The sequence below is a fragment of the Schistocerca serialis genome, chromosome 11, assembly GCF_023864345.2.
Source record: "Schistocerca serialis cubense isolate TAMUIC-IGC-003099 chromosome 11, iqSchSeri2.2, whole genome shotgun sequence".
Taxonomy (NCBI): Eukaryota; Metazoa; Arthropoda; class Insecta; order Orthoptera; family Acrididae; genus Schistocerca; species Schistocerca serialis.
In genome coordinates this window covers 59,508,942-59,524,073 of record NC_064648.1, presented here as the reverse complement: position 1 = coordinate 59,524,073, position 15,132 = coordinate 59,508,942, and the positions used below count along the sequence as shown (strand labels likewise).

At 41.9% G+C, this 15,132-nt stretch overlaps 2 protein-coding genes across 4 annotated transcripts in view; one reads left to right on the top strand and one right to left on the bottom strand.

Annotated features, from left to right (window-relative positions):
- Nucleotides 1–15,132, top strand: part of LOC126427022 (zinc finger protein 99-like) — a 458,738-nt gene that overhangs the window by 204,754 nt on the left and 238,852 nt on the right. The window lies entirely within an intron of this gene.
- The window catches only part of LOC126427021 (neprilysin-2-like), a 266,242-nt gene that overhangs the window by 43,305 nt on the left and 207,805 nt on the right, over nucleotides 1–15,132 (bottom strand). For all 3 annotated transcript variants that reach the window (XM_050089185.1, XM_050089183.1, XM_050089184.1), the window contains one exon: nucleotides 8,530–8,626. In XM_050089185.1, coding sequence (XP_049945142.1) covers nucleotides 8,530–8,626 — 97 coding nt within the window. The remainder of the gene's footprint in view (nucleotides 1–8,529; nucleotides 8,627–15,132) is intronic.

Here is a 15,132-nt window from a genome sequence, read left to right as displayed (position 1 = left end):
GAAAAATATGAAGGAATCGAAAAATATATGATTGTCGGAAGGCCTGACTTAGGATACAGAAAAATCAACAGAGCATAGAGTCATGTTAAAAGCAAGAACGGTAATGTTAAGGATGCAGTGACAATTACACTTATAAATGTAGAGTTAAGAAAGGATAGGAGGAAAGAGTACGCTGAAAGCCTCTATGAGAGGGAAGACTTGTCTGACGACGTCATAGTAGATGAAACAGGAGTCGATTGGGAAGAGAAAGGTGTTCCAGCATTAGAATCAGATTCTAAAAGTCCTTTTTAGAACTTAAGAGCAAATAACGAAAAAGAAATAGATAAATTCGATCGGAATTTCTACAATCATCGTGTGAAATGGCACCAAAACGACTGGCGATGTACCATCAGACATTAGGAAAAACATCATCCACAGAATTGCAAAGATAGCAAGGGCCGACAGGTGCGAGAATTATCGGACAGTTAGCTTGACAGCTCATGCATCCCAGTTACCGACAGGAGTAGTATACGGATGAAGGGGAAATGAAAATGAAAATCTATTAGATGATGATCAATTGGCCTTTAGGAAAGAAAAATGCAACAGAGGGTCACTTCCGACGTTACGGCTGATAACGGAAGCAAAACTGAAGAAAAATCAAATTCACAGTATATGTCGACCTGCAAAAAGCGTTCTACAATATAAAATGGTGCAACATATTCGAAATGCGGAGAGAAAGAGGGGTAAGCTATAGGGAGAGACTATATGTACAAGAACCAATAGGGAACAATAGGACTGGAATACTGGTGCTCGGAAAATTGATTCATGTAACGTATATTGAAAACACAAATTAGACACTACGGTGGAAGGGGGGGGGGGGGGGAGTGGGGTGTTCGTTGTAGCTGACAGAAATGTTGTCTCTATTTAGGTAGAATTTGTATGTGACAGTGAAGTTACCTGGTGACGTATAACACGCCTAAGCGAAATCAGGTGAATTATTGGATGTTTTTACCAACCACCTGATTCCGCTGTGACAGCTCAAGAGTCATTCATAGAAATTCAACGGTTAATAGCGCGAAAATTCCCAGATCATGCAATGGTAGTTGGAGGCGACTTTAGCCAACCGATTATAGAGTGGGGCGTCTACGGATTCACTGCAGAGGGTTACAGGAAGACATTCGTGCAAAAGTGCTTTTGAACAGGTTTTCCGAAAACTGTCTTGAGCAACTAGTTTGAGAGCCCACACACAATAGAGATACCTTGGACCCTGGTAGCCACAAAAGGACCTGACCGTAGACGGTGTCAGTACAGTGATCATGACCTCGTTATAGCAACTACCGTTACTAAGGTTAATAAGTCAATCGAGAAGGCTACAGGAGAGTATTTCTGCTAGACAGAGCGGACAAGAGGTCGCTAACGTCCCACTTAGGGAAAGAGCTGACATCATGTATTTCCAGTATGAGTAGACGAAGAGGATTTAAAAGCAAAGTTTAGGCGGATTGTAAATCGTGTTCTGGAGAAATATGTGCCTAGTTAGTGGATTAAAGATGGAAAAGACCTCTGTGGTCTGACAACGAAATTCAGGAAATTCTGAAAGGGTACTTGCACTCTAGATTCAAAAGATAACACACAAATGATGACAGGCAAGAGTTATAAAGTCAATGCGCGAAGTATGCAACAACTACCAACTTCATGTCGTGGCAAACGATCTTGCCGAGAACTCGAGAAAATTATGGCTTTCTGTAAAGTCGCTAAGCTGTCCTGATGCATCCTTCCTGTCTCTCGTTCACGAGTCTTCTGTGGCAGTTGAAGACAGCTAAAGGAATTCAGAAGTTTTAAACATAGCGTTTAAGAAGCCATTCACGCAGGAGAATCGTACAGACGTACCGTCGGTTGACCATCGGACTGCCGTAGGAAGGACATAGCAATACGCATCCCTGCCGCAGAGAAACAACTGAAACATTTGAAAGTAAATAAGATTCCAGGTCCGGATGGAATACCAGTTCGGTTATACCGTGAGTTCTCTACGGCAATGGCAAGTCATCGCCACGGCAAAGTTCCAAGCGACTGGTGAAAAGCGGAGGTTACTCCTGTATACAAGAAAGCTTAAGGAACGGATCCGTAAAATTACAGACCACTGTCCTTAACGTTAGTCTGCTGCACAGTTCTTGAATATATTCTTAGTTCGAAAATAATAAATTTTATTGAGATGGGAAAGCTTCTCTCCACGAATCAATACGGTTTCAGAAAGCATCACTCGTGTAAAGCTCACTTTGCCCTTTTCTCGCATGAGGTCCTGAAAACCACTGAAGAGCAAGAGGGAAATTCCATGTTTCTAGGATACAAGATGACTTACGCAAAATTTCTAGTTGGTGCGATGAATGGCACCTAGCTCTAAACGTAGGAAAATGTAAGTTAGTGTGGATGAGTACAAAAAACAATCCCTTGATGTTCGGATACAGCATTAGTAGTGTCATGCTTGACACAGTCACACAGTCACATCTATTAAATATCTAGGCGCAACGTTGCTAAGCGATGTGAGGTGGAACAAGCTAGTAAGGATTGTAGTATGAAAGACAAATGCTCGACTTATTTTATTGGGAGAATTTTAGGAAGGCGTGGTTAATCTGTAAAATAACTCGCATACAGAGCAAGAGTGCGAGCCATTCTTGAGTACTGACAGAGCATTTAGGATTCGCAGCACATCGGCTTAAAGGAAGAAATCGAAGCAATTCAGAGGCGGGCTGTTAGATTTGTTACCAGTAAGTCCGAACAACATGCAAGTATAATGGAAATGCTTCGCGAACTCAAATGAGATCCTTGGAGGGAAGGAGACGTTCTTTTCCAGGAACACTTCTGAGAAAATTTGAAGGACTGGCATTGATAAAAGATAGACGACGGCATTTGAAGCTCACTGCAGACCGATCCCACTGCTACTAACGTACATTCCGCATGAGGACCACGAAGATTTGAGAGATTAGAGCCAGTATGGAGGCGCATAGACAGTCGTTTCTTCCTCGCTCTGTTTACGATTTTTTGAAACAGCAAGTAAGTGACTAATAGTGCTAGAGGATACCCTCCATCACGCACTGAACCACTGCATGCGGACTATGTATGTAGATGTAGAAAATGTGTGTAAGAGAGGGATGTAGTCTTTCGTCTCTACAGTTCAATCTATGTATCGAAGGAACAATTACGGGATTAAAAGTAAGGCTCAAGGGTAGGATTAAAATTAAAAGTGAAACGATATCAGTGATAACATTCGCTAATAAGATTGCTGTCCTGAGTGGAAGTGAAGAAGAATTACAGGATATGTTGAGTGGAATAAACAGTCTAATTGGTATAGGATATGGACTGAGAGTAAACCGAAGGAAGATGAAAGTCATGAGTAGTAACATAAATGAGAACAGTGAGAAACGTAACATTAGAATTGTCGATTACGATGTAAATGAAGTTAAGGATTTCTGCTATCTAGGCAGCAAAATGAACAATGATTGACAGAGGACATAAAAAGCTGACTATCATTGAAACAAAGGGCATTCATCGGCAAGAATGGTCTACTAATATCAAACATAGGTCTTAATTTGAGGAAGAAATTTCTGAGAATGTACGTTTGGAGTACAGCAGTGTATGATAGTGAAAGATCGGTAGTGAAATATTGGCTGTGGAAAAACCGGAACAGAAGAGAACAAAAGCATTTGTGGTGTCGAAAATTAGGTAAATTGATAGGGTAATGAATGGGGAGGTTCTCCGCAGAATGGGTGGAATATATGCAAAACACCGACAGGAGGACAGGACAGGATGATGGAATATCTGGTACTAGAGGGAGATTCAGTGGGTAAACACTATAGGGGAAGACAGAGCTTGGAATACATGCAGCAAATAATTGAAAACGTAGCTTGGAAGTGCTACTCTGAGATGAAGAGCTTGGCACAAGAGATCGATTCGAGGCGAGTAGCATCAAATCAGTCAGAAGAATGATGTCTAAAAAATGTCTGCTTTGTTTGTCTCCTAATTCTTTTAGATGGATCAGGAACTGCAGACGGCGTATAGCACTGTCTTGGGGAACACCAGATACCATTTCAGTTTTACACGACACCATTCCATCCGTTACTGTGAACTGTGAGCTGTGTGACAGGAAATAACGATTCCAGCCATACAACTGAGACGGTACTTTATAGGCATGCAATCTGATAAAAAGTCCCTTTTGCGGAATGGTTTGAAAAGCTTTCCGGAAATGCAGAACACTGGAATAAACTTGAGATCCTGTGTCGATAGCACTCATTACGTCATGCTAATAAAGAGGTAGTTGTGTAGGACAAGAACGATCTTTTCTACGTTAATATTGACTATTTGCCAAGTCATCGTTTTCTCTGATGTAATTCATAATGTTCGAACACAGTATACGTTCCAAAATCATACTGCAAATAGATGTCAGTGGTATAAGTCTATAATTCAGCGGATTACTCCTATGTGCTTTCTTCAGTACTAGTGTAACCTGGGCCACTTTCCAGTTTTTAGGGACAGTTGTTTCGTTGAGTGGGTAGTTGTATGTGATTGCTAACTATGAGCTTTTGCATCAGTGTTCTTTGAAGGGAACCTAACTGACATCGTATCTGGACTAGAAAACTTCTCTCTATTAAGTGACATGCTGAGTAGCTGGCATTGCTCCAGTATGAATTTATACCACTCTTCGACCATCTCCTGCTTGCCCCTTTCTCTGTCCAGCTCCTCCTCTCCCCTCTTCCTGATCATCTCCTACACCCTCTCTTTCTGTCCATGCCCTCCTGCCCCTCTCTCTGCCAATTTCCTACCCCCTTTCTCTGTCCATTTCCTCTTATCTCCTCTATGTGTTCATCTGCTCCATACCCAGTTTCTGTCCATGTCGTCCTGCCCCTCTTTCTGTCCTGCTTCCCCCTTTCTCTGTCCATCTCCTCCTCTCCTCTCTTTCTCCTACACCCCCACATTCTGTCCACGTCCTTCTGCCCCTCTCTCTGTCCATCTCCTGGTTCCCCCTTTCTCTGTCCATCTCCTGTATTCCCCTCTTTCTGTTCATCTCCTACACCTCCACTTTCTGTCCATGTCCTGCCCTTCTCTCTCTCTTTCTCTCTCTCTCTCTCTCTCTCTCTCTCTCTCTCCATCTGCTCATCCCCCTGACTATTCATCTCCTCCACCCCTTCTGTTCAGCTGATCCTTCCCCCTATGTCCATCTCCTACTCTCCCTCTAATTCATCTCCTCTTCCTCCCTCACACTGTCCATCTCCTCCTCGCCTCTTTCTCCTTTCATCTCGTCCTCTCACCTTCTCAGCCCATCTTGTACTCTTTGCTTTATGTCCCCCTATGTCCATCTCCTACTCTCCCTCTAATTCCTCTTCCTCCCTCACACTGTCCATCTCCTCCTCACCTCTTTCTCCTTTCATCTCGTCCTCTCCCCTTCTCAGCCCATCTTGTACTCTTTGCTTTATGTCCATTTCCCTTTCCTCTCTCTCTTTCCATCTCCTTTTTCCCCTATCTGTGTCCATATCCTGTATCCCCCTGTCCTCCTCACCTTTCTCTTTCCATGTTATCATCCCCATACCAATAGGAGGTTGTGGTTTCTTAACTCCACAGTGATATTGGCATCAAATTTGCTTCAAACTGATGCAAGGGCTTAGAAGAAGCTTTTTATCCTTGGTGTAGCCTGCATATGCGCATGTCACACATATTTAAATGGTATATTTAGCGACATTCACCCTGCAGTTTCGTTCTCATGCAGATCAGTGTTTATGATCTCATATTTCCTAACTATGTGTTGTACAATCATATAAGTGTACATATATACATACATACTTATATACATACATGCATACACACACTTTTATAATATGTATGAAAGCCAGCTGCTTCGCTGCAATTTTCTCATATAGCAGTTATTCTCGATTCAAATTCTGGAATATTTACTTTGTCAGTGAATGAGTTGATAATCAAGTTTGGTAAACCCACTTTCGTGCACTAAAATGCAGGTCAGTGTTAACTACGCTAACATACAGGGCATTATCATACAGATGTGTAACGTGTGTCAGCGCTCCACTTGTGACAATATCAGAATTTGAGCCGTCACAGCCGCCCCTATCTGTGAATACGACGGTGGTGCCACCCTGGGGAGTTCTACAACTTTCTATGCCTGGTAGTATGCACAAAATAAGCAACATTGCGAGAACATGGCGCCAAATAAAGGTCTATGATTGGCTGGCAGCCGGCACCAGTCACTTGACATCCTGAAGTTTCAGTCACATCCCCCATGTATACTCCATGGTCATGACACCCTTCGCATACGTCATAAACAGTTATCACTACACATTTACAGGTCAGCTGAAAAAGGTTAGTACAAACACATATCGCTGCTTGGGGTATATCGGTAACAATTATAGAGAATGTGAAAGATATTTCAAAGTTTCGATCATTGCCCAAGTACAGTGAAAAAGTTGTTGTTGTAAGTAAACACTGTGGGTCATATACACAAGGCATTGAGTGTATTAGAGTTTTTTCAACTATCGATATGGTGACACAGTGCAGAGAAGATTTTGTCAGCACATCCAAATGCCAACAACATTCTCAGGCAGAATCGGCAGTGATATTGGCATCAAATTTGCTTCAAACTGATGCAAGGGCTTAGAAGAAGCTTTTTATCCTTGGTGTAGCCTGCATATGCGCATGTCACACATATTTGTACGCATATTTAAATGGTATATTTAGCGACATTCACCCTGCAGTTTCGTTCTCATGCAGATCAGTGTTTATGATCTCATATTTCCTAACTATGTGTTGTACAATCATATAAGTGTACATATATACATACATACTTATATACATACATGCATACACACACTTTTATAATATGTATGAAAGCCAGCTGCTTCGCTGCAATTTTCTCATATAGCAGTTATTCTCGATTCAAATTCTGGAATATTTACTTTGTCAGTGAATGAGTTGATAATCAAGTTTGGTAAACCCACTTTCGTGCACTAAAATGCAGGTCAGTGTTAACTACGCTAACATACAGGGCATTATCATACAGATGTGTAACGTGTGTCAGCGCTCCACTTGTGACAATATCAGAATTTGAGCCGTCACAGCCGCCCCTATCTGTGAATACGACGGTGGTGCCACCCTGGGGAGTTCTACAACTTTCTATGCCTGGTAGTATGCACAAAATAAGCAACATTGCGAGAACATGGCGCCAAATAAAGGTCTATGATTGGCTGGCAGCCGGCACCAGTCACTTGACATCCTGAAGTTTCAGTCACATCCCCCATGTATACTCCATGGTCATGACACCCTTCGCATACGTCATAAACAGTTATCACTACACATTTACAGGTCAGCTGAAAAAGGTTAGTACAAACACATATCGCTGCTTGGGGTATATCGGTAACAATTATAGAGAATGTGAAAGATATTTCAAAGTTTCGATCATTGCCCAAGTACAGTGAAAAAGTTGTTGTTGTAAGTAAACACTGTGGGTCATATACACAAGGCATTGAGTGTATTAGAGTTTTTTCAACTATCGATATGGTGACACAGTGCAGAGAAGATTTTGTCAGCACATCCAAATGCCAACAACATTCTCAGGCAGAATCGGCAGTTTGAAGGAACAAGATGTTTGAGCACAGCAGATAGAACTAGACAGCCAGATGTATCAGCAAAAACCTTGGGAGGATTTGCCTTTCGTTCTAACCTAGTCCATGAAAATGATGCATGGAGCCGGTAGGGAGGAAGAAATGCCACACCAAGTACTTGGCGTATCCTCAAAACGAAGCTTAAAATGAATCTTCACATAATTAAAATAATTCAACGCTATTTCAGCTATGGCGAAAGAAAATCTTTCTGCACATCTACTTTTTAGTGATGAGGCAAACTTCCACAGAATCAAAAGGTTAACGTCTACAAGATTCGAATATGATTTGCAGAAAAGCCTTCATGCATGACTGAACATCAATACTGGGTGTCTATTGGTCGTGGAAAAGACAAGGAATTCGCCCCCTCCACTTATCCTTCCCCATCAGATCAAGATCACCCCAGCCCTCTTCCACCCCAAGGTCAGTTTTGGGACAATCACAGAATTTTCTCCATCTCCTCCTGTACCAAGGGCCGTATGGGACAAACAATGGATCCTCCCCACTCATCCTCCCATCCCTATGACCATCGCAATGCAAGATGGCTCATTTGTGCTAAGCTGTCGGGAAATTCAAAAAACTCATAAATCACCCACCTGTGGATGTAGTACTATTGGGCACTATGCTTTATTATTATAAACAGTCACAGCGGCCAAGCAGGCATGTGTGTAATATTTTAAACATGAAGCAGGGAAGTTTTTAATTTATTGCTGTAGCAAGGATGTTTTATCTAAACAATTTTGTATTTAAACATCGTTGCTGTAAGACAATCGCGAGCTGGTACAGAGGGATCAGAATAAAACAAGCATTGCTGAACAAACAAGATGTGTAGACAATACTGAGGTTCCACTTACCGGCAATGCACATGTTTACATATTGATTTGTCATGACTTACCTCCTCATAGAAGTGGTCCAGCTTGCTGTCATCCAGCAACTCATCAGGATAGGCGATGTGGGCGACCATGGACTTGGCCTTCTCTAGTGCCTTCTTCCTAAACATTGAATCACACCACATTATATTACACACTGATCAGCAAGAACAGTATGACCACCGACCTACTATCAATATAAACCCGTCCTGGCGATAGCAGTGTCACCTGGCGAGGAATGACTGCGAGTCAGACACATTCATCGTGTATGTAGTATCAGTGAGCGTGTGGTATGTGTGTAGAATAGCAAAGGTGCACGATCTATCTGAGTGTGATGGCCCAGAGGCTTGAGATGAGAATTTCGGAAACTACATTACTTGTAAGGAGTTCGAGAAATGGTGTGGTGAGCGTCTTCAGCAGATGGCGAAACCAAGGTGAAGCCACTTCCCAGACACCTCTCATTACGGACGTTGGTCATCGTAGGAACTGTGGTGAGGAACTGTGGCAGAACTAACATCAGTCTTAGATGCTCGGAAAAGTACAAGTGCGCCTGAACACAGAGTGCACCCAGCAGCCGACGACCCCAGCATGTGTAAATTTGACATCACGACATTGGCAACTATGACTGAAATGGGCATGTGACCATCGGCACTGGACGTTGACACAGTGGCAGAACATTACACGGACTGATGAATCCCTGTACCTTCTTTATGATGCGGGACCCATCGTCTTCGAGAGGAACAACTCCTTGGCACCTGTACTGTGGCTGGCAGTGGCTCCATTATGTTCTGTTCTAGCCAATCAGTGAACACTGTCAGGATCTGTTAGATGTCTGTACGAGTAGGTGACATCAGAAGTGAAGAAATAAATCATTTGAGAAAGGGGTAAAATGGACCTTATCGACTTACCTTCATCTGCATACATACTAAGCAGTCTGTAATACGGTGCATGGTGGAGGGTACCTTCTATGAGTTCGAGTCACCTCTTTCCTGTTTTCCTGTCAAATAGAGTAAGAGGAAACTGAATGTTTCTGTACGAACCCTGATTTCTCTTAACATATCCCTGTCGTTCCTATTAGAGATGTACACTCTGTGAGTAAAAAGAGAAAATGACGCACCATGAAGGAGTTATCCAAACAGGATGGAATTGGTAGACGTTCTGTACACGTACAGACAAAGAAATGATTAAAGAAAAGCGAGATAATTTATTCAAGAGAGTATCATAAACTGAGGAGTTCAATAATGCGTCAGTCTAGCTCTGGCTTTTATGCAACCAGTTATTCGGATTAAAATTGATTGATTGAATTGTTGGATGTCCTCCTGAGGGATTTCGTGCGAAATTCTGTCCAATTGGTGCGTTAGATCGTCAAAACCTGGCTGGAGGAGCCTACACATAATGGTCCAAGTGTTATCAGTTGGGATGGATCCGGCGACTTTCCTGGCCAAGGTATGATTTGGCATGCACGAAGATTAACAGTAGAAACTCTCGTCATGAGCAGGAAACGCATTATATGGCTGAAATGTAAGCCCAGGATGGCTTGCCATGAAGGGGAACATTATGGGGGACAGAAATAGTCGACATACCGCTGAGCTGTAAGGGCGACGTGGATGATAATCAAAGCGGTCCTGCTACGAAAAGAAATGACACACCAGACCATCACTCCGTGTTGTCCGGCCAATTGGACAGAATTTCGCACAATATCCCTCAGGAGGGCATCCAACAACTCAACCTATCAGTGCTACACCGAATATCTGGTTGCATAAGAACCAGAAGTAGACAACGCATTATTGAATTGTTCAGCAATACTAAAAGTAGCAATAAATGACATCTACTTTAAAAAAAAAAAACAGAATTCAACAAAAATATCTCCGAAATTGGCGGAAAACAAAACCCAAATTCGCAAAACATAAGACCAAAATTCGAAAAAAATTAAAACCAAATTTAATTGTTTAATTAAGAACTACATTGCTGAAACTGGAAAGGTTTATGTGATGAATGCCTTGATCTAATGGTTCCAAATTGATACTTCTCCAATTTGCATACCAGCAGGATGAGTGGATCAAAATTTTATCCTTGTGCGAGCTTATTTTCAGTACGAGAGAGAGTTGTACCTCGCTGTACTTTTCAGATTCGCCTCTAGAAGTTTAACATACTTTCCTATTTCATTTTTAATTCACGTCATTTACTTTTTATTTGCTGTAGGCCTTTTCTGAAATTACACTCGCTTCTGACAGTGGCGGTCAGGTCGAAGCCAACGTGTCTATGTATGACCTGGTGCAATATTATGAGAAGCAGCCACTCTCTAGACCCGTACCACTCAAACTCCTGGAAGCATGGTGTGTTGAGCTCGTTGGATATATTGTATTGGTGCATGAGTTCATAGCGTTTTTCGATAAGTACTGCAGATACACGTGACAGAGACTTTAGCTATCGATAATTTATTCTCCTTCACTATTTACACTCTGACGACGTTGCGTTATCGTTCGATTCCGCGACTGTAGAAATCACGTCTCAAGACGAACACATTGTCGAGCTATGTTTGGAGTTCATTTTCATCCAGAAAGAAAGTTCCTTGAAGATAGCTCGAAAGAGAGCGGAAAATGTGAAAATCTGAGGTCGCAAGATCAGGTGAATAAAGTGGGTGCTGAATGACTTCCCAGCCCAATTCCTTTATAGTGTTTTTTGTCAGTCTAGCAACTAGCCGGAGAGTGTTATCTTCGAATAGCCTCACTTCACGCACTCTTCCTGGTCATTGTTCTTGGACTGCATCTGCAAGGTGTCTCGGTTGCTGACAATAAAAATTGCAGCACTGAAGTTTACACCTTAGGGAAGCAATTCATAGTACGTCACACTGTCGCTGTTCTACTACATGCATAACACTATCTTTTACGGATGCGCACAGGCCTTTATACATTGTTTGACCTCAGTCATTCCCTTCTTTTGCTTGTGTTACCAAAAAGACACAATTACATACCACCAGAAATGATACAGGACAGAAATGGTCAGTGTTGTCAGTAGAGGAGCAAGACAGATTCAGAGCCATCTTGTGGGTTGCCTACATCAGGGGTAGATATGCACACAGGAGCGAACCTATGTTCTCCTTTGATTGACAGGTACGTAACATATTGTTCTGTTAAGTGCTTTTCCATATCACCACACTTAACCTATTGTTCCCCCAACCCCTCTGACTCGATTCCTCTCTCACAAAGGGAGTGATTGGCCATTTTGTTATCGCAGGTTGCCTACATCAGGGGTGAACCTGCTGTTCTCCTTTGATTGACAGGTACTAAACCTATTGTTCTGTTAAGTGCTTTTCCATGTCACCCCCATTTCCTTTTGATTGACAGCAACTTAACCTATTGCTCCCCCCACCCCACCCCACCATCTCCCCCACAACCCCGTTTCCCTCACAGCTACAGGTACACTTTCAGGTCTGAGTTATTAGAATAGGCCCTCTTTCACACTTATCAATTTGATTGAGCACTTGATAAAATTGTTCAATTAGTTAACCTCTCCAGTGGGAAAGGGCCGCACTCCCCCCCCCCCCCCCCGCCACGCCTCCCTGGCGGGAAGTTCAAATTCCATCAGGGCAACACAACCTCTACTAACCTAATAGCATGGTGGTAAGAAAAGGTACCTCCTCTAACCTAAGTCACCTGACCGCCACCCCTTCCTAGGAATTGGCGGGAAAAAGACTCAGTTGATTTATCATTTGGAGGGTATTCGATTGTAGTGTATGGAATACTGGTCAAACAATTTAGACATTGTGTGGAAAATTGTTTATTTAAACAACTTAGCACATTCAAGGCATTGTATGGAATATACGGAAATTGGTGGAGAGGAAAGATCTCATAACAGGAAATTCAAGAGTATATTATTTATTTATAAAAGAAAGTCAATTCGTGGGGGTTGGATTTCCCTTGCTCGTCATTCCCTGCTGTCTGGAAACACGTAGGTCTTGTAAGAAGTAATTGCATGCAGCAAACATGATGCATAACCAAATGTTTGGCACTGTACTCTCGGTGTCTTAACCTAATGTTTGGGCCTTTGTCAGCGCTTAAACTATTGTGCTGTTAAGTGATTTTCCATGTCACACCCATTTCCTTAAAATATTCTACTGCCATTGATATAAAATTAAGTAATTAGTTATGTCCTCCCACCATTTCCTGGTACACTTGTCGAATTTCACATCTTTGCTACACACCCCTTCAAATATTATACGGCGTTTTACTTAAAAATATGCAAATTAACCTAATGTTCTGCACTTAACCTACTGTTGTGCTCCATGTTGCCCACTCATGCCCTCCCTCCCATTCACTACTGTACTGCTAACACCACATTGATATAAAAATTTACGCAAATTAATTAAATTGGTATTCTTCACATGTATGGGGTAGTTTTTCTTAATTCACACCTTTATAAATCAAGGTACGACATTACCTCTGAATGATGTGGTTTTTTCTATCTGGACAAATGCCAAGACAGTGATCACTGGAGTGTATATTATGAGACCAGCTCTCCAGTTACTCGAAGCCCACAATGCAACCTCGTTCTAAGATCAGTGGATTTTGAAAGTGATTCGCCTAAGGGACATAGTATGTAAGCGGTATTTGCGATCCCCTCACCCCACCCCAACTAGATATTTCTATAGTACATTTAATGTATTGTGACTCGATTCCATATCAGGGCTCTGCGATATATCCACTGAGTTATAGGCGATGACTGATTGAGAAGGAATACAAGCAGTAGTAATAGATGATGTGTTGATTGAAGTCATAAGAAAATGTACACGAGCTTTTCAGATATCTAGTGTTACACTATCTGCTAGAAATGATGTCCATTATTCGGAATCAAGTCTTTCCATTCACCCACACACCTGCGTCGGATCACACCAACAGGTGAACCATATATCTGGCACTCTCATATCTCAAAACGGGACGTTGTTCTCGAATATGTTTGCTACAGTAAAATTCCAACGTTGTTTTAGTCACCCCGTACGCATTTTGCAACTGTTCCCATTTCTACAGCTTGGTACATGTGATATTTCCAATTTAAGTCGGAACTGGGCAGAAGTCAGAGAAAGAAATATCCACCACCCTCTGCAACCCATGTGGAAACAGAACTACCTGAGTTAGTGCAACAGGACCATGTTTTAACCATTCGGTGGAAATGCATTCAATGTGGTACATCTTAAACTAGATACAGATACTACAGTTTGAAGCAAATCTGTGTCCATTCGAATCCATCAGCCCAACATACTATCATTATTATTCTGGACCATCCAACATAGAAAAATAACGAACTATAAAAGTTCCACTAACTTGATCAGATATAGAACTCACCTAGATGCCATTGCTCACACGATGACACTTGGCTGCGATGTGGATCTGGTGCAGAGAGAGAGTTGTCACAATGCTTCTCAGACTGGTATTCCTCCTAGCATTCCTAACGTGACATCCAGTCCATCGTCGAATTTACCTATCAAACTGCTACTGTTGCTTTTGCAGGACGATCCTATTAAATATGAAGATTTTGATCCATTGCTGTGGTCAGTTTAAGGTTTCATCACCCATAATGTAGGATTTTGACCTTATCCCACAGACTATACTGTAACTCACAAGAGGCGCACCCTGTGACCCTGTGTTTTTGTTTGAAACATTGTTTTCTAACACGTTTTGTACACTGCCTTGCATTTGTTTGTCTCCCACGACTATGAGGTATGTCTCAGGTCCTAAACGGACGACTTAAATTGGAACGATCAGATGTGCTAAGCTGTAGAAAAGGGAGCAATTGCAAGATGCATGGGGGGTGACTAAAACCATGTTGGAATTTTACTGTAGCTAACATACTCGAGAGTGTTGTCTTTGTTCGAGATATGAGAGTGCCAGAAATATGATTCACCTGTGGGTGTGATTTGACACAGGTATGTGGCTGAATGGAAAGACTTGATTCCAAATAATGGGCATCATTTCTAGCAGATAGTGTAACACTAGAGATCTGAAAAAAAGCTTGTATACATTTTCTTACGACGTCAATCAGTACATCATCTACAACTACTGATTTTATTCTTTCTCAATCAGTCATGGCCTATAATTCAGTTGATATATCCTAGAACCTCTGATACGGTATCGAGTCAGAATACATTACATGTACTATAGAAATATCTAGCTGGGATGGAGTGAGGGAGTCGCAAATACCACTTACATGCCACGTCCCTTAGGCGAATCACTTTCAAAATTCAGTGATTTTGTAATGAGATTGCATCACGGACTTCGAGTAACTGGAATGCTGATAGTATACAGCCCAGACACCACCGTTTTGGCATTTGTCCAGTTAGAAAAACCACCTCATTCAGAGGTAATGTCGTACCTCGATTTATAAAGCCTGTGTGCACCTGTAGAATCATGACCACTTGTAACAGTAACATACAGTAGTTGTAGGGATCAAGCTTTTTTAATATGTGGCTGATTGCGTCTCTATTTCTAGGACATGGTGGTACCACTTAACCCATGGTTAATTTTCTCTCAGTATTATTTTGTATCGCCAGCGATCGGTTATTGACGAATCATTATACTAAGTAGTAAGGGGTGTGTGATATGTTTGCATTTGAGCATCAGGCTTATAAAGTA